Source organism: Sus scrofa, chromosome 1 (assembly GCF_000003025.6).
Source record: "Sus scrofa isolate TJ Tabasco breed Duroc chromosome 1, Sscrofa11.1, whole genome shotgun sequence".
Classification (NCBI taxonomy): domain Eukaryota; kingdom Metazoa; phylum Chordata; class Mammalia; order Artiodactyla; family Suidae; genus Sus; species Sus scrofa.
Window position 1 is genome coordinate 45,673,041 of NC_010443.5, and position 27,466 is coordinate 45,700,506.

A 27,466-nucleotide genomic window follows, 5' to 3' on the forward strand; every position below is an offset into this window, starting at 1 on the left:
ACAATGTTTAGAGGCACCTGGGGGCATCTGCTCAATAACGAGGCAGCCCTGGAATCTGGAGGAGTAGCTTGTCTTCTATTGGACTGACAATTTCTGGTCTTTCGAAATAGTATCAACAGAGGCAGCAACGAGAGTGGGAATGTGCTGGATGTCTGTTGTGAAGGGCAGCAACCCATGACCGGATGCTGCTTGTGAGCAGGATAGCTGATGAATTCCTTTTTGTCTGAAAAAGCTTGATTTCAACATGGAATAAGTGAAAGAGGTCATGTTATAGATGTTGAAAGTTTTTGCTTCAAACCAATGTTCTTGACTATTTGATTGGTGGGCAAGCCTTGGCTGTAGTGATGCTCTTTGTCAGGTGGAGGAAGGGAAACTGGACAGGGCTCTAGTCACCCGTGGGAGCAAGGGGGATAGGATAGAAGAGTGTGCGAGGGCATTTCCGGGCTGTGAGTCAGGTTGCTGGCCAGGGAAAGGTCCTAGTCTCTAGAGAATTACTCAGGGCCCCTGCAGCCCAGCATCCGTTTGCCTCATTGGAAGGTAATGTAGCCCCCACACACGTGGTTTCTCCAGGAGTATGCTGAAATTGCTGACTTTGACCAGCTTTTTCTAAAACTCCTAAAGTTAAAAAGCATTATAACTACAGTTTAAAAGAGATGGAAAAGGCAAGGGAGGGGCAGTAAAACAAAAAGATGGTATGTTAAAAAAGATCATATGTTAAAAAATGCTGAGTAATAAGATGAAATCATTTGAAAACTACAGCAATAACTACTGCATATATTCTAGATAAGAGCTGACACATAGTAAGCACTCCATAAATTATTACTGCTTGAATGAGTAAATTTATGAATAAATGAACATGTGCTTTGGAGGAGAAAAGTTTATACTCAGTTCTTCATCTGACAAATTCCATATTGAAGCTATGATACCAATTATTATTACTATTTATTTTTATCTTTCTAGATTAATAATTAAATCATATGTAACTCCATATGAAAATGAATCATTGGAGGCTAGAACACTTGCCATTAAATATTTAAGTACACTAAAATAATCTACAGTAGATAATCAAAAGAGACAGAGTAATGTATTTGTATCTTATGGAAACATGTATTAGTGCGTTAACTATTTCTAAGTTCATGTTATCGATGTTGAAAGTTTTTGCTTCAAACCAATGTTCTTTGACTATTTGATTTTATTTTAAATACAAAAGGAGTTTCCATTGTGGCTCAGCAGGTTTAGAACCCGATGTTGTCTCTGTGAGGCAGGTTCAACCCCTGGCCTTGCTCAGTGGATTAAAGATCTGGTGTTGCCACAAGCTGCCAGTGTAGGTCACAGGTGCAACTTGGATCCAGTGTTGCTGTGGCTGTGGCATAGGCCTTAGGTGGGCAGCTGCAGCTGTGATTTGACCCCTAGCCTGGGAACTTCCATATGCTGCAGGTGTAGCCATAAAAAGAAAAAATTTAAAATTAAAATTAAAAGCACTACAATCACCTTGGAAGATCTAACACCTCGAAGAAGATCTAATAGTTTCTTATAAAATTAAGCATAAACCTATCCCATGACTCAGCAATTTCACTACTGGAAATTTACTTATGAGAAATAAAAATATGTGTTTCTCAAAAAATTTACAAAAATATCTCAGTAGTTTTCTCCATGGTGGCAAAATAATGGAAAGAGCTTAGATGGCCATCAAAGGGGGGGGGCATATAATGAAATATTCCTTATGGATAAAAACCCGATGAACTGGTACACTAAAAATATGGATGAATCTCAAACACTTGCTGAGAGAAAAAAGTGGTACAAAATAGTATATGCACACTGTATATTTCCATTTGTATGGAGTTCCAGAATAGTTAAAACTAATCTATGTGAGGAAAAAAGAAAAAAGCAGTTAGTTGCTCCTGGTGAGATGAGACGAAAGGATTCATAGTGAATGAACACAAGAAAATTTGGGGGATAGAGCTCTATGTACAATGGGAGTTTGTATTTTATAGGACCATGTATTTGTCAAAATTCATCTAATAGTACATCTAAGATTTGAGTATTTTGATGTCTGTGACTCTTACCTCAAAAGAAAGAAGAGCTCTGCAAGCAAATAGTGAACTTTAGTGATATGTGGGCTACAGTGTTTAGGGGCATGGGGTACTGATACTGAAAAGCATCAAAAATGGGCTGATGGATGGAGCGAGAAATGGATAAACATGATAAGACATATATGGCACAATGTTAATGACCAGTTCTAGATGATGGTAATATAAGCATTAAAATTCTGTGGCTCTTCAGTAGTATGAAAATTTTCATAATAAAATGTAAGAGAAAAATTAAAACAATTTTCATAGCTCACGCTTCCATTTTCTAATTAACATGCACAGTGGGAATGCTTAATGATCATTTACAAATATTTTATTTCCATAGAAACCAAAAAATATTTGCATAATTCTACTTCACAACAAATTTTTATTCAGTTTAGTTTGTCTGTTTTTAAATGTTTTTTGTATTTTTGCTATTCTTTAGTGTTTTCCAGTTTTTAAATTATAACCAAGTAATATGTTTTGATCTTCATAATCAAGGTTAAGTTTATAAATATATGCTACATTTCAAAATTTCCTACAAGATCCAGTTGATTTGTTGATCAGGTGATGATGACTTAACAGATTTCAATTTGAGCATTTTCCTGAGGTCGCTGAAAGCACTTTATGTGGAACCAGAGTGAAATGGTAAATTTACAGGTAAGATTCTATCTCTCGCAATTCCACTAACCAGGACACATAGTAGTCTAGATTTAAAGATTAATTCCCCTTTTTATAATGATGGTAATTGACTGCAGAAAAATAGTCCACAAAGTTCGTTTCAGGGTATTTTCTGAAGTAATTGCAAAGTCAACCCAATTCATAAATCATCCAGGTGCATGGGGGTCTTGATATTCCCTAGATGATTTGACATTACCACATGATGCTGAAACCCTGAAGATCAAACAGTCACAACCTTGTCTTGTCATTAACATTTTATGATAGTTTAAAAAGGTTTCCAAGGGAATTGCCTTAAAGGTTTTCTTTTCTTTTCCTTTCTTATTTCCTTTCTTTTTCTCTTTTTCCTTTTCTTTTCTTTTTCCTTCCCTTCCTTTTTCCTTTCCCTTCTCTTCCTTTCCCTCCCTCCCTCTCTCTCTTTTCACTGTTAGTAGACAAAAAACTTCAAGCTGACTTTCCAATTGGTTACTCAATTTATACTCTGCTTCTCAGAGAAATGACCTCCTGGGCAGATATTTCAAGGACTTGAAACTTGTTGAGAAATTGATCTGCATAAAATTAAGTTCTTATTTTGAAGGCATATTTATTTTATATTTAACAAAGAGTTCATAGATTATAACCATATACTAAGAGTTGATGTAATTTTTTCTTAAAATTCTTAAAATTAATAGCATATGATAGTTTTCACAGCACATTTGACTTTTCAGATTGTGTTCAGGGTTATTTTTGTCAAGAATATTTGTGGATTTCATTAGTTTTCCAAAGAGCCTCTCTTCATATGTTGTTATTCAAATAATTTTTATTTGAAGCATATGTCCTATCATAAACCTTATTTTTGATTATCTAACTCTAGGCAATTGTTAGGTAGCTTGAATCAGCTAGATTATCATTGGACAATGACTTAACGTAATAATTGACTTTAAGCATGTCTGTAACTCTTGTCACATTTGTAACTTTACTTCAAAAACAATTTCTTTTTTTTTCTTTTTTCTTTTTTTTGTCTTTTTGCCTTTTTCTAGGGCTGCTCTTGTGGCATATGGAGGTTCCCAGGCTAGGGGTCTAATCAGAGCTGTAGCCACTGGCCTATGCCAGAGCCAGAGCACTGCCGGATCCGAGCCACGTCTGTGACCGACACCACAGCTCACAGCAACACTGGATCCTTAACCCACTGAGCAAGGCCAGGGATTGAACCTGCAACCTAATGGTTCCTAGTCAGATTCGTTAACCACTGTGCCACAACGGGACCTCTCAAAAACAATTTCTTGTCATTAACTTTTATGTTATGTGAAAGTCAGAGAGAAACATCACAACATCCAAAGATATGACCCTGATTGATCATGAAAGACTTGTGTCCAGGAAGGAGGAATATCTCACTAGTGAATATATATATATATTTTTTTTACCATGACAAACTTAACTGTCTTAGGCACACTGACTGTGAGAATGCAGATTATAGTTTGCTCAAATAATGAATTCTTACACAAGGATGTGTCTGCCATATGTTTTATTATTAAATACAGTTAATGTCATTGATAGTTGCTGGTTAAGGTAGGGAGAATCCACATACTCACTACTTAAAAATCTCAATCTCTTCTTTCTGACTGTGTGTAGTTTAGGGAGATGCAAGAAGGTAAAGGGAAGGGAGTGGAATATTCTAGAAAATAGGCAGAATTCATCAAGGTTACTTCCAGGTGTTAGGTTGATGACAACTTTCAAATATTGTCTTTATAGCTCATGAAAGCAGGTGGAGCTCTTGAGGTTTTTCTGTCATTTTCTGATAGAGAAACATGTGAGCCATGGAGCACTGTGGGTGAAAGGCCTAGTATTAATGATTTCTCATCAACTAGCTCATTTTGTTACCTGAAAGATGTGCATTTCACCTCCCTATTGTTTGTCCCTGCGTTCTTCACCACCATGGCTCTGTGGCAGTCTTCTGTCATTCTTGTGGGTGAGCATTTTGATTATGCACTTGGCATTCACAGTAGGAAACTTTTCTGTCTGATTTCTTCCATTACTGGTTATAACATTATGCAGGTTTTAAAGCCATTTATGCATTTTGGATTATCTTAAAGCCATTGGTGAAATATTTTAATATGTATTTTATTACATTATTACACAGCCAAAAGAGCATATTCTACTTTAGAGCAGTAAATATTAGTATGTGGAATGCAACTCCCTCTAGACTCTCTTATTCATTAAAATATCAGACTTTCTCTGACTATTTTCTGGGACAGTTAGCCACAGAAAAGGAGCAAATGAGATATGTTATAGTAGCTTTAAATGCCTGTTTGAATTTCACATAACTTGGGGACACAATTTAAGACCAAAATTACAAAAAAAAGTGTAAAATAAAAATATAAAATAAATCTAAAGCCAGTGATTGTGATGTGTGATACAGTTTTGAGTTACATTTGTCCTTACATTTTTGTATTTATATTTCTTTTCTCAGAATGAGGTATTTTAATGACTTAATGAAGTTTTGACTATAATGATACTGTTCATTTAGTTGAGATGCTATATTTGTGAACATTCTTATGGGAAAAAGAAGGGGAGGAAAGTAAATGTGCAAAAATTACATGACAGTTTAGAGAAAGAGACTGTTTGTCTTTTTAGGTGCTGATTGCTTTGTAATTGCCCATAGTGAGCATTAAATAAAAGCTTTTGAATTGATAAAAGCTGATTATATTGATCACTATACACTTATAACCTCCTGCAAGGAGATGGATAGGCCACTTTATTTTTTTCTCCTTATTATTCCTTCTTTCACATTTCCCATTTCAGCATCAAGGGAATATTTTTACCATCTGAAAATTATAAACAAGTAAATCTAGCAAATACCAAGAAAATCAAATTTTACTAACAACCGCCATATCAGCTTTCACTTTTTTTTTTTTTTTTGAAACCACAAAGCTGACCTCTTGCCACTTACTTCCTTATTTATTTATTTTATCTTATTTTTTATTTTTTGTCTTTTTAGGGCTGCACCCACAGCATATGGAGGTTAGGGGTCCAATCGGAGCTCTTGCTGCCAGCCTGTGCCAGAGCCACAGCAGCGCCATATCTGAGCCTCATCTGCAACCTACACCATAGTTCATGGGAACACTGGATCCTTAACCCACTGAATGAGGCCAGGGATCGAACTTGCAACCTCATGGTTCCTAGTGAGATTTGTTTCCGCTATGACATGATGGGAACACCTTAGCTTTCGCTTTAAAAGCCACTCCCTAAGGTCATATTTCTTCAAAATTTTAAATTGTAAACAAGATTGACAGATTCAGAGGTGTAGGAATAATCTCATCATTTGATAAAAACATAATTTTTCTATTCTATATAAATAACAAAGGTTTCTATTTCAAATAGAGGCTAATAAATGTGATATTATAGTGATCATTTCTTGAAATTCCCTATCCCTCTTTTCAACCTTCTCATTAACCTCCTTCTCTCCTATAGGCCCTAAGAATTGATCGAGCTGAAACATCTGTTGTAATTGATCCAACTGCAAACTCCATCTCTCATACAATTCTCTATTTTTCTGATAATGCATATTCATATGTTTGCAATCAATGACATGCGATCTTAAATATCATTCACACTTTACTTCCATTTCATTTTCTGTTACCAGGCTTTCTATGCTATTCTTCAATTCTGTTCTTTCTTACATACTTCAGAATCTCATCTGTCCAATCTCTCCAATACTACTATTTTTTTAACAGATTTTTTTCTCCTTATTAGCCCCATTCTCTTTGCTTTTAAGAGCTATACTTCCTTTTCTTAAATTAAAAATCTTCTCTAGATTACCCTTCTACCTTCAGCTGCTGCTCTAGTTCTGCCATTTCTGCTTAACCACTGTCTCAGCCTCTTTTCAGTTCACCTCTTGAAATTTTGGTCTTGGCTCTGTTTGTCCAATGCCAAATCCAACACTCTTTTCTAAACCCTTATTTTTCCTGATCTTTGTGCTTCATATGATTGAAATGTCCTGAGTCCTGAATATCCTTCCTTTGAGTTTCTGGATGACTTCTTTATTCTAGTTTGATGCTTGCCTGTTTAATAACCTCTTAATCTTTTGACTCTTCATTCATCATTTTCCTAATCTAACTTGAAATTTTGGTGTTCCCATTGTGGAGATTGCAACTCATTTCCCATGTATACTAAATTTCAAGTAGATTAGCGCTACTATTATTTATTTTTATTCTTTTCTTTTTTATATGAATCAATTTTTTTTAAAATGTAGATTTGTATCACTGTGGTAAATGGATACATTAGCATTTTCAAAATCAGATGAAAACTGTATTACTTTTCTAGGGCTGCCATATAAATACTACAGATCTCAGTGGCTTAAACAACAAAAATGTACTTTATCACAGTTTGGGGAGGAAGTCTAATATTAAAGTATTGATAGGTTTGCTTTCTTCTAAGGCACCTCTTGTTGGGTTGCAGATGGCCATCTTCTCACTGTGTCCTCAAAAGTAGTCTCTCTGTGTTTGCACATGTCTCCTTTTACGCTAAATTTTCTTTTTGTAAGGACACCAGTCAGACTAGATTAGAGCTTGTCTCAATGGCTTTCTTTTAATGTAATCATCTCTTTTTTTAATCAAAAATAAAAATTTCCCAGGTTTACTGAGGTATTATTAAAAAATAAAATTGTGCATATTTAAGGTATACAATGGGATGTTTTTGTTTATGTTTACCATTATGAAATGATTACCACAATCAAACTAATAAACATATCTACCACTTTACATAGTCACTTTTTCTGGTGAGAGCAGTTGCATCTACTCTCTCAGTAAGAATCGAGTGTACAATATATTAATTTAACTATAGTCACCATACAGTACAAAGAAGACATACAGATGATCAACAGGTATATGAAAAGATGTTCAATATCACCAATCATCAGAGAAATGCAAATCAAAACCTCAGACATGCTAGGATGGCTATTATCAAGAGGTCAAAAGATAACAAGTGCTGATAAGAATAAGGAAAAAGGAATCCTGTGCACTGTTGGTGGGAATGTAAATCAGTACAGCCACTGTGAAGAACAGTTTGAAGTCTCCTCAAAAAATTAAAAGTATAACTACCATGTGATCCAGCGATTCTACTTCTGGGTGGGTTCAAAGTTAGCAAAATTGCTCTCTCAAAGAGATTTCTTTCCTCCTGTGTTCAATTTACCGTTACTCACAGGAGCCAAGACATGGAAACGACCTAAGTGTTTGTTAACAGATAGATAGATAAAGAAAATTATATATATATATATTAATATATAATATATTATATTATATATGTATAATAAACAATATTATAATACATACATATATATGTACATGCAAATCAGACATATATATGGACTATAATGTGTAAATATTATTCAGCTTTACGAAAGAAGGAAAGTCTGCCATTTGTGACAACATGGATGAATTTGGAGGACATTATGATTGATCACTTCTTTAAAGGCCAGATCTCCAAATACAATCACCTTGTGAAGTACTGGGAATTGGAGATTCAACACATGAATTTCGAGGGGATATAATTCCATTCACAACAGTAACTATAAAAATAATCATAACGGTTAATATCAAGACTGACATTTTATCTTCCCCCAAGGTAAATCTGAGGTCAGCACTTATTATTTCTGGAAAAAAACTGGCAAAAGTGGACATGCTAAAGATATACCAGCGCCCAACTGAGATTTTAGGTAATCTGAAGGATGGAAAGACAATGGCTAGGAACTTTCTCTTTGGGTAATAAAGTGCTCCAATGGAAAGACCTCACCTGTACTAAGGTTCTGTGTCTCAGTCACTTAGTCTTATGGAAGCTACTTTTAATTCCCATGTGGATGAGGTCTACAGTCTCTTCTCCTTAGCTGAAGTCTTAATAAATTAAATCAATCTGATTTAATTCATATAGGTACATGTACATGTATAACTTTTGTAATTTATAATATATAGGTTAATATAAACTGGATATGATAGTGTTTAATCCTCTTAAAATAATGTAGCCCAAGAAAAATTTTAAAAAATGATAAGAGTTATATTGCCACTGTGCAATATCAAAAAATCTTGGAGAGAAGCTGGATGTACATAATTACATAGCAGGATGATCCAAATGATTTAATGATGAGCTCAGATTTTAAAAAGTCATGTATGGAAGATGGATGGCAAGATATTCAATTAAGGATGAAAAGAAGAAAGTTAGTATAAACTGAAATTTCCAGAAGGTAAAGACAACATAAATGTGATAAACTACTAATATTTTAAACAGAAAGAATTTATATCTGTTATGTATATGTTAAAATACACATTATGTATATACACAAACACATATATGAATTTATAATTAAAGCTATCTATTGATCCTTAGGATTGAATAAGTTACTGCTTAATCATTGTACTAAGATATCACTAGGGAAATAAAACTCTTGTTTTGATTCCAAGCCTGCTTTAGGGAGAATATTTTTAAAACTGGAAAGAGTTGAAAAAACACTGTAAATATAGAATTAAAGTTCAATTTGATTGGGAGTATAGCAAGGGCTAACCCTTAGTTTAGAGGTGTTTACACCTGTAGGCTTAGAGGAGGAGAAAAACACCAACACCAAAATCAACACTAATAACAACCACAATAAATTTTAGAAAAGTTATTAAATACCTGTTGATGCCTGTGTTCCTTTAGCAAACATAGCTCTCTGTCTAAATCACATTTCCTGGGAAGATGTTGAAGGTCGAAGGAAGGAAACAGATTCACCAGAAGCAGATGGTGTATGCAAAATCAAAGGTAGGTAGGATACACTATTGAGAGGATTCAAAAGAAGTTGGGAAGGCTGTGATGTCAGCCTAAGATAGGTATCTAAATTTGAATGCAGATCTAAGAATTCAGATGCTAAAGGATCAGGGTAAAGACAAACTAGTAGAGATCAAAGAGAAGTGGTGGAAAGAAAAGGATCCTGTGTACACAATATTTATCTTTATTTTTACGTTTGTAAACTCATATATTGGCACATAGAGAACACCTAGCCAAGACTTTGAAAAATGAATGGTGAATGCTTATATTATATTTGGGAAGGTTATCAATGATTTATCTGAAGTTATCCATCTGGGCTAGAATCTAGTCCTTTTTCAGTTACCTTAAGAGATTTTTCAGGTACAAAACTAGTTAGTCAACCTCTAAATTTTTTGTGAAGAAAGTAAGGGGAACAGAAGACTGGACATGAGCAAACTTTGCACCACAAGGGAGAATGTGTGGATTTCAAAAGATTTTCATATGTGGACAAAAACCAGGAAATATTTACAGCCAGAGGTTAGGTGAGAATGTAGTCCTTGGAGCCAGCGGTTCCTTAACAACTCATGCTGATCTAAGGTTCTAAGCAGATCAAGCAAAGATGATGCAAACGCCAAGTCTTGTTTTTAAAAAAGCATTTGAGACCCATGCAAAATCGGAGGTGTTGGCCTGAACCAGGCTGAGCCAAATCCAGACTACGGCCTGCTTTTGTTCCGCTTGTAAGCTCTGAGTGATTTTTTTTTGCGTCTTTTAAAAGTTGCTTAAAAAAAAAGAAGAGGAAAATACATGAAAGAGATCCTCTGTGGCCCACTAAGCCTAAAATATTTACTGTCTGGCCCTTTATAGAAAAAGTTTGCTGACCCCTGAACCAAACTATTTCTAAAGTTTCTTCCAGCTCTAATAAGCTACATTTGTAAGGCACAGTCTCCTTGAAGTGACAACAGTGTTGCCAGTTATCCAATAAAATGTAGGATATCCTCTTATGTTTGAATTTCAGAAAAACAAAATATATTTTGGAAGAGTATGCCTTATGTGATATTTGGGACATACTCACACTAAAAAGTTATTACTTTTTTCTGAAATATAAACTGCACTGGGAATCTTGTATTTTATCTGGCAACTAAGATTGCAGCTACATGTGAATGCTCTGGTAATATTTTATATTTACAGCTGGTTGAGCAATTTTCCCAAAAGGCATTGAGAGATAAATAATCTAAAGTTAGGTCTAGAAAGAGCATTATTGAATGGTCATAGGCCATTGTCTTTGGACCTATTTAATGTATGCTTAAATCAATGCACTGGATAAAGATCAGCTTATACTTATAGAAAGTACATGAAAAAGGGCATAAATCTCTAGAGACAGCTAAGGACTATTTTAAATTTCAGATGTTCTAATCAGTATAACAATAGTGATAGACAAGAAAAGACCACAGAGAGAAGGACTTCACAATGAGTGAGGCATATCTGGGACTGGAGGACATTATTTTCTTCCCTCATGTGAGAGTGATTCCCTTTATTTACTCCATCACAACTATGTGGAGAATTATTTTTGTGAAATATGTATTGCAGAGTGTGTTGCATTAGAGAGAAGTCCTTTCTAAAGCTTGAAAATGTCATACTATTTTGGAAGTGTAAATAAGAGCAAAACTAAATCTCTACCTTTAAGATAGATGGAAATATGTTCACTGACAGATTTTGGCAACTATGTAATTTCCAAACAATGTGAATAGTGATGTGGAAATGGATGGATGAGAATATGAAATAGATCAGCAGGATATATGCAAGACTGTATACATATTATGTTGGTAAATTAATATAAATGATTATAATCATTGAGGATGATAAAAACCTGCATATCAATAGAATAAATAGAGTTTACATTAGGTCACGATTGCCACCAAAGTTTCTGGCTTTGAGCTAAAAAGCAGAAGCACTAACACTACTGCAGAGATGTATGAAGCATTAATGTGAGAGGTTAATGCCTTAAAATATATAAATAGTGAAATGTCAGAGGGCATTTTAAAAGATAGCATTTAATGTCTAAATGTAAATTAACCTGATATATGTGGATTCTATCTTTTTAAAAAAATGGTACGAATATGTTTAAAATGAAAGGAACATTGCTCTACAATAGGGAACAACTCTATACAGCTATGCTTTGGGCTTTCAAACATATGTTCAAACATCTGAACAATGGTATGGTTGATTTCACAAATTCTAATTGTGTCCAGAGTCACACATTCATCATTTTCAGTAATTCTCAATGTTAGCTATTTTCAAGTGATTGCACAGTAACCTTTCTGGATATTCATACATAATGACTTCTTTTCACTTCGTCAAAAAGTGAATTATAAATCAATTTAATATGAAAATGTGTACAGTTCTCAATTTTCTATTTAGTTAAAAAAAAAACAGAAAAATACATAAACTCGATGTGTAAGGAAAAAAAAAAACTCATCTTCATTTTTGCCTTCTTTTCCCTTCCCTTTGTTTTCTTTTTTGCCTTTCCCCAAATGTTAACTGTGTACAGGTTTTTTTCAGAACATAATTTTGGCACTGCACACACTAATTTGAATAGAGAAACTAATTTTAAGTGTCTCTTTTGTCTTTTATGCCAAGAAAATGTCTGCTGTGCTACACATAGGAATCCGCAGCAGTTAGAGCTTTTAGATTCCTTCTAAAACCAGGTGTTGGAAATTTGTGAAAGAGCAAATAGAACATTTTTTCTGAAAAGCTCAAACAACAGAAAACTTCAACAGTTGTTTTGTGGTATCACTGAAGTGCATTTAGTTATAGTCATTTTTCTCATCCTTCTTTACATCCTAGAAAGAAATGTAATTACATCACTCCTTATGAATGCCCACACTTGCTTTCCAGACTGTACATGGTCTAGAGTCTATACCCACAAAGGTTAAAGATGTGGTTAAGTAAATATGATACAGTATCACAGAAAATCATAAGTGTAGGAATATAAATATTCCCATATAATTAGATAGGATAAAATATGATCTTCTAAACATAATTGCCAATTTGTATTGCAGAATGAGGTCTAGGTGCTTACAGCTCATGTAAGGGATTCACGTTCAAGGAAAGGAACTCAGTATTTGAGTAATGGAAGCATTTTGGTGTAATGTGCCATTTGATATACATGTGATACATGCGTGTAATGACACTAATGTGGCAGAAATAGCAAGTAAAATTTCTCAAAAATTTTTAGAAAATTTACATAGTTGATTTCAGCCTTCCATTCTACTTAAGATTGCAAGTCATTCCATTTTTTTTCTTCTGAATTCTATTATAGAAACCTCTAGAATATAATCTTCAGTGGTTTATGATACTATGAGCTCAAAATTTGGTTGAGCTGCTTAAATTTTTGAGAGCAATACATGTTTATGAAATATTTTTTGAAAATTAAAGGATGTCTTCAATTTATGTCAGGATAGAGCTTGGAGAAAAGGTTCAGTTATGTACCAAAAATATTTTGTTTTGCTCATCATGTTGCCCTGTTTTAAATCCTATGATACATAAGGAAGAAGCATTCCAGAAACTTCGTGTTAGTTTTAATTCAAGCATATTTGTAAATACCATAGTCTAAATATTTTAGACTTTATCTGCAAAAGAAGAGTAAATGTAAGTTAACAAACCCAAGTTAGAAGGGCTGCCTGAACATTTAGGCACAGATTGAAATGAATATAAAATTTGAAAACTGTTCAAATTCCAAACTAGTTCGAGTGGGAAAAAATTCAGGAATTGAGTATATGTCATAGGAGGAAGTAAGTTTTATATTTTTTCCTAAAGATCATGGTATTTCCTCAGTTTACCTAATTAGCTAAATAGTTATTCAGTCATTAAAAAATAATTTTCTTTAAACAAAAATATCAAAACTCTTTGATTTCCTTTTATATCTCAGGTGTTATGCTAGATGCCTGCATTAGAAAGACAAGTAAATGAAAACAGTCATTTTTCTAAACATTTTCCTATGCAGGAGGGAAATATAAGTAAATACACTATGAAAATAAAATCTGTAAATAGGACAACACAGAAAGGCACAAGATACTATGGGAAAGTAGAGTAGAAACCAAAACAGGTGGGGAAGTGAATCACAAAAAAAATGGCTTTCAAGAGAAAATAATAATTGACCCAGGTCTCTAAGGAAGAAAAGCAGCTAACCAGATTAAGAAAGATATTTGACACTGAAGGAATATTAGAGGGCATGAGGCTGACACATGAGAGGAAAGGAAATGCTGGGAAATTACGAATCTCTCAGCATGATTGGATTTGAGTTTTGGATGACCAGAGGTTGGAGGAAAACAAAACCAGGAAGTAGGCAGGTATCAGATCATAGAGGACAATGTATGTCAGAAAAAGAAATGAATTTGGAAAAAAATCAAGCTCAGATCATTTGGAAAAGAAGTCTGTAATAGATCCAGATGAGTGGAACACCGGGATGTCAATAAGGAAATCTGAGGCAATCACATACAAAAAGAAATCTCATTCTTTCCATCTGTAGGGGAATGAAGTCTCTCAATTAAAAATTAAAAGAAAAATATATGAAATCCTGGACTTCAAGATATTCCCTACAACTCCAAACAGCATTCTTTCTCCAAAAGCCCTTGGTTGTTCAGAGGTTGCTCTGTCTGTGACCCATGTCAGAGAAGCACATAAGAGAAGACAACTTTGGAATCCCTAGGCTGGAAAAGACTAGGGTAGCCTGTGACTAAAAGAATGCAGAGAGATATTGGTGTGGCAGATGGTGTGAAGCACTTGCTGTCAAATCCGGCTGCCTTCCTTTCCCTGCATGTGTTGATCTGAAAAGTGTTCCCTTAATAAAATTTTGCTTTATAATCTCTTTCTAAGATTATACTCATCCTATAACAAGTGGGGAGCAAAGTAAGACAGCATCCTAACTAGCAAGCTCTCTGGGTAAGGTGGGGAGGCATCCCTGATGCTGAAAGTCTTCCCATTCATCTAAAGTCCAGAGGGATGGCTATATAGAGCCCAAGAGGTTTTGTGATAGGGAAGAATGCATCAGACGCCACGGTGGATCCACTTCTTTTACTTTAACCTTTGTATTCTATCCCTTTTGCTTCAAGTTCATCACTAAAAGGATGTTTCTTCTAAGCTTAAATTATGCTTATATATATGGCCCATCTCTGGGAACTCTGCCCCCCAGGTAATGAGTGTTAAGCTAAAATACCTTTGTTTAGCTCACAGGAAACATCCTGACCAGGCCCACCTATGAATGGCTGCAGGAGTGACAAAATAAACACATCCCCTCTGGAGTTTGACCAGAACCAGGAAATGTTTGACGTTCCCCCTTCTCCTTTTAGTATAAAACAAGCCTAAATTCTAACTCAGGGAAGACGGTTCTTTGAGACATGAATCCACCATCCTCTCAATCTCTTGGCCTCTGACTAAAGTTGCTATTCCCTGTCCCAACAACTTGTCTCTTGATTTACTGGCCTGTCGTGCAGCTAGTAGTATGAGCTGAGACTAGGGAAGAGATTCATGTTGGAGACCAACCTGGTGTCATTACATTTTAGAGCTAAAACGGGTTCTTGTATTGATTCTAACTCCACCACTTTGAAGATAGAGAACCTGAAGGTCAAAAGAGTCATGATTTTCCTAATGCTGCATAGCTAAGTAAGGAGTCCCCATCTTCTAACTTCATGCCTATGGCCCTTTTCAGTAAGCCTGTGCTTCTCAGACAGATGTGTTTCCAGGAATCTGCACCAGCATGTCAGCTTTGCTTGTAGCCACAGGAGAAACATGAAAATTCCTGGAGAATTTCATTTCCTTTTTATATCACAGTGAATATGCTGTAAAATGGAAAGAGCATGTGACTTTCAGATGAAAGAAGCAAGGGACTCCTGAGATCTTTGGCATTCAGGTTTGTCCTTAGAACACTTTTTGGGAAGAGTTGAATCTCCTCTGCTATTAGGGATAAATCAGTGTACATATTTGAAAGGAAATCTCAGGAAGAAATACCATTATTCCTAGATATTGGATTCTTTTCCATCTTGATTAAAATGTATACTAGCTTTATGTTAATGTAACCAAATCTATAAGAGGATTTTACTAAAGTCTCCAAAATTTACAATAGGTCATAATTACCTCCCCTTTCAAAGATGGGTATTAAACATACCTAGGTAGTACACACTAAGAGGAGGCCAACTGGTCCAGCTACCATCACCCTCCAAATCTATAGGAGAGAAAGCTAGAGATTAAACAAAGAGATTCTTCAGAAAGATTAATTAATTCATTTATTTGGCTTTTTAGGGCCACACCCATGGCATATGGAAGATCTCAGGCTAGGGGTCAAATGGGAGTTGCATCTGTAACTTACACCATAGCTCACAGAAATACCATTTCCTTAACCCACTGAGCGAAGCCAGGGATCAAACCTGTGTCCTCAAGGATACTAGTCAGGTTCATTACTGCTGAGCCATGACAAGAGCTCCCAGAAGGATTTAAAAGAATAAAAATCGTGGTAACATATCTGGCAGCCTCTCCAAACCAAGTGTGGAGGTCCCAAAATGCATCCTCAGAAATTGAGGGTAGCTGAATGTGTGCTAGCAAAGCTGCACTAATTTGTAGGGCCCTTCGCCATTGCTATCTACGCAGAGAGGTCTTGGGAGAATGTGACATGTGACCCTAGAGTTGAGAGGCAGGGAACAGAGACTGGGGCCCATTTTTTGTTGGGAATTTTGCAACATATCAGTGAGAGTCCTCTACAGATCATCAGCCAGCCACTGATGCCCACATAGTGACAGAATGTATCTGCTGTCCCTATCAGCAGCTGCTCAGACTTCACGCTTCTCCAGTTCCTTCTACCCTTGATCTGACCCTGGAGGCTCTAGTTTTAAGGAGGAAATATATCCAGGGGAGAGACAGGAGGGTGGAGACAGCTTCATATTGGGTGTGGGAATGAAATTGGATTAGTTAGTTAAATTGGATTCGACTTTTTAATAACTTCAAGTGATCTGAAAGCTACGGGTTGTATCCAGATTGTCTCAAAATAAAGAGAAGAGAAATTTGGCAGAAAATATCTTAAGTTGGTGCTGGGAGAAATTAAATTATTCTTGAATGTAACCTTCCAAGTCAGGTCATTTAATAAATTAAATTCATTTCTATGTCCATAGAGATGACACTGTCTCAACGCTTATACCCTTTACTCTTAAGGGAGATTTTGAAACAGAAATGTAAAGCGAGTGGTTAAAAAAGCTATTTGGGACATCAAACACAGCTTGGTTTGAGTTCTGGCTTTGCCTATCGCTGCCTGACCCAGGCAAAGTACTTTATCTGTGCCTCAGTTTATCCCTCAGTAGGATGGGGATGTTGATAGTTGCAGTTTACACATTTTGTGGCAAATTCCATGCCTACCATAATTCTTCCTTCTTAGGCAGTGCTTCTTGATCTCCTTCAACAGCCAGACAAGCACAGCATGCTTTTAGCTGGTGAGACTGTGCTAGGGGTTGTCACCTTAGACATGGATTTCTTCCCTAGAGTCCATCCAAAGTTCAGTGTCCCCACAGGGTAAGAAAGGTGTGATTCAAAAGCCATTGTCAGCTGGGAAATGGTGAGAAGAATGTTAACAGGACTCCAGCGGATAAAGTACCTGTAGTACTTTTTTTCCTAGTTCTAGTCTCTTTCTGCGGACACCTTTGCATCCCCATTTTGGGATTCTATGAGATGCCACCTTTATACCTATAATTAACTTTTAAAAATCTTTGCTTACATTCACTTGGATCAGATAGGAAGGATAGTTTTAAGAACTCAGATGCAAATCCCATTTCCAACAAGTAACCACGGACAAGTTACGTAAACTCTCTGCATCCATTTTCTCCTGAATTATGGGGATAGAATAATATTTACTTCAAAATAGTAATTCATGAGGAATAAATGAGTCACTGAGATTAAGAACAATGCTTAACTCATCTTAAGCATCCAATAAATGTTAGCTATTATTTATTGAGTTGATTTCTATCACTTGAAAACAAAAATAGCTTTGACTAATTAAGTATTAACTGACTTATAGGGTCGTTGTGATGATAGAAAGAGAAAATGCAGGAAAAGGGGTTAGTGTGGTAAGTACCAAATATGAAACAGTAATTATTAGCTGTCATTGTCTGTTGCCTTCTTATTTCTTAGTTAGCACTACACCTAATGTTAATTGGAAGGAACACTGAGATTACAAAAAACATCCATTCCTGATTTTTAATCCACAAGCAGCAAACAGAACTGCAGACAGAGGGTGACATACATGTGTGTGAGGATTGGCTTCAATTTCCATTTCTCTCTGTGTCTATTCATATTTATTCATGTCCATATCTATGATCCTAGGACAGAGAATAAAGAGATATCCACAGAGACACCTTAACAAAGTAGATTAAACAACTGAATTGATTTAGTATTTCAAGGACAGACAATTGAAAGACTAAATTCTTCTGCTCAGATGGTTCTCAATTTCATTAATAAAATTACATTTATGAGTAAGGACATGATATCGCCGCTTAAATATAAGTTCTATTAACTTTTTCCTGCCAAAGGCCCATCACATGTTGAAGAAAATACTTGCCTGAAAATCAATTTCCCAGAGGCCACGTGATTTATTCTTTTTTTTTTTTTTTTTTTTTTCCCTTTTAGGGCCCCAGCCAGGGCACATAGAAGTTCTCAGGCTAGGGGCTGAATCAGAGCTAGCTGCAGCTGCTGGCTTATGCCACAGACACAGCAATGCAAGATCTAGGCTGCCTCTGCAACCTACACCATAGCTCATGGCAATGCTGGATCCTTAACCCATTGAGCAAGACCAGGGATCAAACCCACATCCTCATGGATACTAGTCAGGTTCGTAACCTGCTGAGTTGCAATGGGAAGTCCCAGGCTTATGAATATTTGATTAAAAAATCTAAACTACATTCTGGGTGGAGAACACAAAGGTCTCCCCTACTTCCAAACTATTAGGGAACATTAGGGATAAAGGAATTTTCATTCTGTTTCCTAGCCTGATGAAATGATGTCTCATTTTTTCTCTCACCTTATACTCCTCTCAACTGTAATCCTTTTTATATTCTACTGTTTCATTACTCTGAAGCAAGCTCTGATCATTATGTCTTTTTCCACTGAAAGCCATTGCTAATGAATTTAACTTTTTAATCTGTCATTTAGGGTTCTTTATAAATGGATCTACCTGAGTTTCCAGCTTCATTTCTCAGCAGACCCCATATGTGCCCTTCTCCCAAGCCAACTAGACAAATCTCTTCCCCTTCACCTATTTGATCATTCTAATTCCTTTAATTCATCCTTTTAAGTACCATTTTAGATACACTTCATTCTTAGAATTTTTTTTCCTGATAACCTAAGTTGGATATAAGAAAGAAACATTTTTTTTGTTTACAAAAATATTGCGATAAGCTATTTACAGTGTGTTTGCGGGAGAAGTGGTGACAACAATTTTTGTCTAACAATTTCTGCAGTATGAATGCATAAAAATGTAGGGAATTTAAGGAGAAAATGGAAAATAGGGGGGTGATGAGGAGAGAGAAGGGAGCTGGCTGAAGAAATTTTAAGGAAAGGATTAACATTCAACTTTAAGCTGGTGCAGGTATGTGTGTGGATGCATGTATATATGTGCTATAAAGGCCTTGTGTGAGTGACTGTATTTTTGTGTGGAAATGGAGCAGAGGCCCATGGTTTGGGATCTCGGTGGACAGTGTATTCTAGTTACTATGTTAGAAGCCTAAAGTAAAAGATGACTCTTCTTGTCCCTCTCCTAGCTCTCCTGCTTAGACAGTAGGTTAACATATGGCAGAGGCTTTGACCATTAGACAGTTTCAAAACATTTCTTGGAACTCTGCATCTTGAGCAAGTAGCTCAGAACGTGGTAGCCATGTGAACCTCTCTTCAGTGGTGGTGAAGTCCCTGTCTATTCTCAGGTGACTCCTCGTTCTGCTTCCTGTTGACTGGCCCTCCAGAGCATCCTTCAGAGTGCATCTTCCAGTCTGGTTTCACCTTCTTCCCACAATTTTTTTCAACCGTAGACAATCCATCTAAAAAATTTCCTGTAACTCCTCGTAGGAATGACTACAGGGCCTGTGGTAGGCAAAATTATGGTCCTCTGAAGATGTTCACATCCTAACTCCTAGGATCTATGCAAGTAGCAAGCATTGCTTTAGGTGGGAAAGCGGAGTGAAGATTGTAGTCAGAATTAAAATAGCTAATCACTTGATGTTGAGATACAAGGATGATCCTAGATGATCCCAGTGGGCTCTGTGTAATTACAAGTGTCCTTAAATATAGAAAAGAGAAGTGGAAGAATAGAACAAGTGACGCGAGACAGAAAAGGTTGGATGCGCCATTGTTTGCTTTGAATACTGAATGAAGGGACTGTGAGCCAAGGAATTCGGAAAGCCTCTGGAAGCCAGAGAAGGCAAGGATATAGATTTTCCCCTAGAACCTATGGAAAGGAACACAGTACCTCGATTTTAACATGCTGAGAACTGTGTCAGACTTCTGATCTACAGAATTTAAGATAGTACACTTGTGTCACTGAAGTCAACAAGTTGTGTAATAATTAGTTATGGAAGCAGTAGAAAAGTAATACAGGTCCTCAGGGTGACATTGAGGGGGAGGGGGTGACAACGAGCTGAGATAATGGAGCTTTAAAGAGGGTAGTAGGAAAAGGCAGCTGACCTTTGTGTCATGCTTGTCTCCCTCCCTTGCATTCCCAGTCTACACTCCATGCTAACAACTACTTGCAAACTTAAAGACAAAAACACGCTTTCTTTATCTTCATACCATCTCTAACGACTACATCCATGTGCAGTACTGATGTATAAGTTTGCAACTAATGGTTATTTAATTGGATGTGTTGAATTATAGGGGAATAAAGGGAGGTTAATTAAGGCAATAAAGGAGACAAAATAAATGTCATCCTTTTTTGATGGTTAGATGGTTAGATATGTATTCCCTCCTCTTCCTAGATGGAAATTTCTAGATTATTACTGATGTAAATAGAGAGACTGATGGACTTGTACTTCTTATAGTTATAAGCACCAGCATGGGGCGGGAGCTGTCACTTTCTACCAGTTGAACTCGGTGCTCACTGGTGGAAAATGCGGCCACTGGTGCTGAGAAGGGTAGAGAAGATGGGAGCCTTCTTCTGCCCTTGCTCCAAAAACATAACCTTCCGTCTCTGACCACAGGTGGTTTTACCTCCCTTCAGTCTCTGCCCTTGAGTTTCCCCATTAATTTTCAACTTATCTTAATATTTCAGTAGTTGCCATTTACAAAAATTATACACCACTGCTCACTGCTTTTAAAGATGGATTTTGAGACAAGAATGTTATGCTTCCAAAAGCCAACACCCGTTTTGTGGCCCTTCCCTGATGATGTAGACCATCAGGCCTCTGGAGGGGAGATAAATCAGTCTTATTAGATGCTGACTATTTCTGCCTTCTTGATTCTGAGATGTCTTACATTCAGTACCTGATCTCTAGTTAACAAAGAAATTCAGATCTAATATGCCTTCAAAACATATTCTAGTTATGGTAAAAACAAAGCAGATATTCAGGAAGCCTCTTTCTCTCTCTTTTTTTTTTTAGCGAAACAAAACACCTAGTGAAACCTCTCATTTTTATTTCTGGGTTTGCAATTTACTTAGTGTAGCTGACCTTTAAACATATATGGAATATACACAGGATATCAAACAAATGATTTCTTGGTTTTAATGTATGGCATTTAAATACTCCTTTATTGCACTATTTATAAAACTGTTTTATAGAACACTAAAAAGTATGGGACTGTTTAAAAATGTTAATCCTATAATTAATAGTCAGAGGCATACGCTTTCCTCCAGCACAAAGCACTGATATTCTAAATCTGTCACTCTGAACTTTACAGTGGCAGACAGCCATCTGCCTGCACACAGCCATCTAAAACAAAGCAAGAATGTACCCTCTTAGGTTTCCCCTGATGGGATGTAGGATGATTATGATAAGGTAGGCAACAAGGTTCAGCTAACATGAATTAAGATAGCATGCATTGAGGAAAAAAAAAAAAAAAAAACAGAATATTTTAAATCAAAGTGATTCTATAAGTCACCTTTATTAGGTGATTAGGTATGGATGATTTGATAAGGTAGAGGGTGTGACATAAGGCCAAGTAAATAGGAAATATGCGTATGGGTGACCTTCGGTCATGCAGCCCCACAAACCATTTCTCTGTGTTGCCAAATCTAATGCTATTTTAGTTAAGGCCTATACTTAATTCACACTTCCATTTTGCTGTGAAAAATCAAAGTTGTTAAATAAAATACTTGAACATTCTCTCACAGGTTGAAAGTATTACTGGAAGTAAAAAAGGGTATGAAGAAAAATCAATTGGGAACATATCCTTACCTGTAGATGCCTGAACCATTATATATTTTTTCAGAGAATCATGTTCTTTCATCATATAAGTCTAGATTTTTCTGAAATTCAAGTCTTAATCTACTTTCTACATTTCAGTTTTACTGAAATCATTATGGAAAGATACTACCACTCATATCATTTAATAGGCCTCTCAGCTTAATTTTAGGTGGATCATGAAAAATTATTTAAATTCTTTGGTTTTCTGATTTTCAAAATTTTATTTTTTAAAGAAAACTCTCTTTTCTTCCCAAAATAAATACACTTTTAAGATAAACAGATGAACGAGTGAGAAAATTTAGAAATTCCATGTCATGTTAAATTTGATATTCTAACTAGCGTAGTGATAAAGCACAGTGGTAAAATGTGAATTCTGGAGTATGCAAGATTGCTTCTAATCCCATCTCCACCATGTGCAATCTGTGTGACTTGAAGAGAGTAATTTAACAGCTCAAGGCCTTAGATTTCTCATCTGAAAACCGGGATGACTGAGAGTGCCAGATGCAGTTGGGTTATTCTGAGGGTTAGGTGAAATAAGATGCATGAAGGACCCAGTGCAGTGTCTGGTCAATCAGAACTTTTCACGATGATAGTAGGCAAGTTTCACTCCTAAAGCAGATATTACTATGTTTTAGATATTGAATGTACTCAATAAGGGACTCATTTAAGGAATCGTTTTCATAGCAATCAATCTGCAAATTCTAAGCATTTTAACATTGAGAATATTTCTCAGAAATTACATATATATAATATATATATATATACACACACACACACACATATATATATATTTACAGAAAAAGAGAGAGCAAGGGAGAGAGATCTTTGGAAACCATGTATCCAAAGTAAGATTGTTACCAGGTAGTTGAAATACTTTGAAGCTGGCATGCAATGCTGTTTATTGAAATCTGCACTTAAAATCATGGCATCTGGCCAAGCTGGATAAGGCTGTAAATAAAAAGTCTCATCATGGTACCAGATCCTTGACTCATAAGGCTTAGGCAATAGTCATCCTACATCAGCCTGGATTCTAAAATGCATACCTGTATAACTTATATTTAGAGTATTATATTGAGAACATAATCCTGTTCTTGGCTTTGTGACTGAAAGAAGGGTACTTCATTCAAATTCAGGGGGTAAATGATTAAAAATAAATGTATGTAAGGAACAAGGATTTACTGTATAACACAGGGAATTATACCCAGTATCTTGTAATAACCTGTAACGCAGTATAAACTGCAAAAAAAAAAACCCCAAAACAAAAACTGAATCATTATACTATACACCTGAAACTAACACAAAATTGTAAACCAACTATACTTCAATAAGAAAAAGATTTGAACAAGGGAAAAATTGTGTAATTTTTACAATTAGAAATAATATCCCCAATTCTAAAAATGCACATCCCACCGCATTCTAAGTTTTATACTGTAATATTTCCCCAAAGGCAAGAAAAAAACAACAAAATGTCAGGCAATACCACGATACCTAATAATCTAAAAAGAGTCCTACTGAATGAATTTTGTTCAGTGTATCATATACCTCAGATATTACTGACCTTAAGACTTCTCTCATTGGTAATTATAATTTATTCACAGTTTCTGACTATTTTGCACTTAGAAGTAAATATTCTAAGGCAGATTATCTAGTTTTAGCAACATATTATCATTCAATTTATTAGTTTTAAAAATACTGCAAATTCACCAGAAAAACATTAAAATTGAGAAGGTAGAAAGTGCTAAATAATGCTGGAAAAAATGAAATATTCCTAAAAGTGAATAGAGAGCAGAGTTCCCGCATCTTTTCCCAAGGTCAGTTTTTTACATTCTGCCATGCAAATAGCAAACACAGTCAAACCTCAGTCAAACTTGGAGTTTAACTCCAAGTAAACCTGGGCTTTTCTTCATCTGGAGGAAGTGAAGTGTTAAAGCCATGGAGTTAGGAGTCCAAGGAGCGGGGCTGGGGCTCTACCTAGCATGAAATTAAAGAAAGGAAAAACTCTTTCACAGTTTTACATGGTTAAGCGTGCATCTAAAAGAGCTTTATCATCCAAATTATGTCCCAAGAGGTCTACTCACAGAATGTAATACAAATAGTTACATTTAGCAGCAGAAGAGGCAAATCTCACGGTATTTTGCAGACATAAGAAATATTCACTCAAAAATCAAACAAGAGTGATGTGTCTTCAAAACCATTTTACAGTTAAAAAACAGACATTAAGGACACAATGTTTTACAATGAACATGAAAATCGACCACTGACCACACTTCCATTTCTGTGCTTTTGACTGTATTACCTGCTTACTTGGCTAAACAGTAACACGTTCATAGCAGTCTCCCAAGGTCATTTGGGAAGAAGAGTTGAATAAGAGGTATATGTACCTTTGAATTTGCTTTTGGAGGTCCCATTTTTTTGTTATTTAAAAATGGAGTTATTTTACACAATCTTGGATAAGTAATGAAATTCTCTGCCGTCTGAATCATTACCCAATAGTAATCCCACTCAACTCCCCAATTTAGAACTGTTGGTCAATTTTACATAGAAAACAGTGGCATTCTCCAGCATTTACTGTAGGAACAGGCCAGCTGTGTCAGGACCTAATGCCTTTGTCATCTGCCAGGCCTTTCTGGCTCTCTCACCCAGCACTGCTTTAATTAGTGGAGGAACTCTGGGGAACCCATTAGATGTTGACAAAAGGGGAATTTTCTTTTGATTCATAAATAGCTTCATTAATGCTAAAGCCATATTCTCAAGCATCAAAAAATAATGTGCTCTTCTCACCCAACAAAGTAACTTCAATATGGGGATCTGCTTATGAAATATAAAAAAATCTGATTAAAATTAAGCAAAAAATAATAGTATTAGGAGTTCTCTTATGGTGCAGCAGGCTAAAAATCTGACATTAGCACTACAGCAGCTTGGGTCACTGCCATGGCTTGGGTTCAGTCCTTGGCCCAGAAACTTCTACATGCCACAGGTGCAGCCAAAAAAAAAAAAAAAATATATATATATATATATATATATATATATATAGTATTAATTAGACCCTAATTGTTTCTATGGTGACAAAGGATAGATGCACCATAATTTAAAAGAAACTACCTATATAACACTGCATTTGAATTTTAACTCCTATTTTGTATGGCGATTGCAAATATATTTTGAATGGCAATTCTAATGAAAAAAGTCTTGTTTGCTCTGCAATACTGAACTGAAAATATTCTATCAGAATTCATTTTTATTATTCATTATTAATTAATTTTTGGCCTTGCCTGTGTCTTGCAGAAAGTTCCTGTGACAGGGATCAATCCTTCTGTGCCACAGCAGTGATAGTGCTGGATCCTTAACCCACTGAACTACTAGGGTACTCCCTGAATTCACTTTTAAGTAAAATTATACAGATGTTTCTTGTTTGTGCTAATAGCCATCGCTCTGATTATGACAGATTTCCATTCTTTTCCATTCTCTGGAGAAGTTTTAAAAAGGAAATATGCGGGGATAATGAAGATCGATTTACCTCGTTCACAGAATCGGCCGGTGAAATGGAGTGGACAGTCGCACTGAAAGGAGAAGGCGCCACCAGGGAGGAGGACAGAGCGGCAGGTGCCCCCATTGCGACACACTGGCCCCTGGCACGTGGCCGGCGCCAAGTGGGGGGCGAGCGAGGTCCCAGGGGAACCAGCTAGTCCCGTGGCCCGAGAAGGAGCAACAGAGTTGGCTGCTGCAGTCGGAGTAGAATCTTGGGATCTAGATTTATAAATGGATCGGGGGAGAAAAAAAAAAGCAATATAAGTAAAAGTTCCAGGAACTTAAATAGAAATAACAGAAACTTTGGTGTAAAATAAGAGGGGAAAAACAACAGCCACCCAAGGTTCAGCTGAGGACAGAATTGCCACGTTTGTTTCACAACTATGGAACTTAATAAATGTTGAAAATGTGATCCTGGGTGAATCATGGAGTCAATCTAGGTGGTTCCCAGAAGCCGGATTAATTTCTTCGAAGTCCTTAGAAACATTTATATATCAGCCTCCATAAGCCTCAGACTCAGTTCTCTAAAGTAGATTAATTCATATGGGCTAAACATTGTTCCACTTCGGCTATTCCAATCCTCCTGAGCCTAAGAGGAAGAAGTTAGGCCATATCACATTGCTTGAACTTGACATTTCTAGGTTGATTGCTAGAAATATGTATTCCTCACATTCATTTCTAGAAGTTATCCCAAATACCACAGAAATGCTCTACATGATTCCCTACTTTTTTTGTAAATTTTACCGCCAGTTTAATTTTTTATTCCCTAAAAATAAAATGAACAAAAACCAATTTCTTTTGAATTAAATTGAAATTCCGGAGTTCCCGTCATGGCACAGAGGAAATGAATCTGACTAGGAACCATGAGGTTCGCAATCGATCCCTGGCCTCCATCAGTGGGTTAAGGATCTGGCATTGCGGTGAGCTGTGGTGTAGGTTGCAAACATGGCTTGGATCTGGCGTTGCTGTGGCTGTGGTGCAGGCCGATTGGACTTCTAGCCTGGGAACCTCCATGTGCTGCTAGTGCAGCCTAAAAAGACCAAAAAAAAAAAAAAAAGAATGAAATTCCCAGCTTTTACCTTTGGTCTATTGATAATTGAATCTCTCTCTGCTTTCCAGTCTATTTTATTTTTTTTCTTTTTTTGTATTTTCTAGGGCTGCATCCGCGGCATATGGAGGTTCCTAGGCCAGGAGTTCAATGGGGCTGTAGCCGCCGGCCTACACCACAGCCACAGCAACTCCGGATATGGGCTGCGTCTGCGACCTACACCACACCTCATGGCCATGCCAGATCCTTAACCCATGAGCGAGGCCAGGTATGGAACTCGCAATCTCATGGTTCCTAGTTGGAATTGTTAATCACTGAGCCATCATGGGAACTCCTTCCAGTCTATTTTGTCATGATTCCTAGTAAGTTCTTTAACTTCTCTCAAACCAAATGAGATTACTATTCCTTAAAGACCACTTTGTATGCATTTATTATTCTTCTCTTCCTATCTAAATTTCATCTACAGTGCCAAGTCAAGATCTCCATTTACTTCCTCAACATAGCCGTTTTGATTGCTCCTAGCCAGCTAAGGTGAAATTGATGTTTCTCTCATTTCTAAAATTCCATTACATGTCATTGAATGTCTATTGCTAGAATATTTTCTACCTGCTTGTAGTATAGTTATTATTTTATGTACATACTCCTCCTAGGTCTTATGTACACTGGCGATTATTTTTTTTACTCTTCCTCCACATACAGATTCCTCATTTTGACAGATTTCCCTATTCATAGTAGACACTCATAAATATTTGCTGAATTAATGTCTTCAGGATATTCCCAGGTACTATGCGGTTTTTGGGAAGCAGTGCTTTTGAAATCTTCACTTCATAATGATATTAAGAAAATTATCTTCTAAAGGTAAAAAAATTTTGCTGTAATAAAATAATCAACAGTGTAACTTTCCAAGTAATCTTTATTCTGTACATTGTTATAAAGATAGACCTTGGTAAAAGCAGTCATTTCAA

The 27,466-nt window shown here is 36.2% G+C and overlaps 1 protein-coding gene across 1 annotated transcript in view; it reads right to left on the reverse strand.

Moving 5' to 3' along the window:
• The window catches only part of EYS (eyes shut homolog (Drosophila)), a 1,343,277-nt gene that overhangs the window by 366,595 nt on the left and 949,216 nt on the right, over positions 1-27,466 (reverse strand). The window contains 1 exon segment of the mRNA XM_021084496.1: positions 25,443-25,672. Within this exon segment, the coding sequence (XP_020940155.1) occupies positions 25,443-25,672 (230 nt within the window).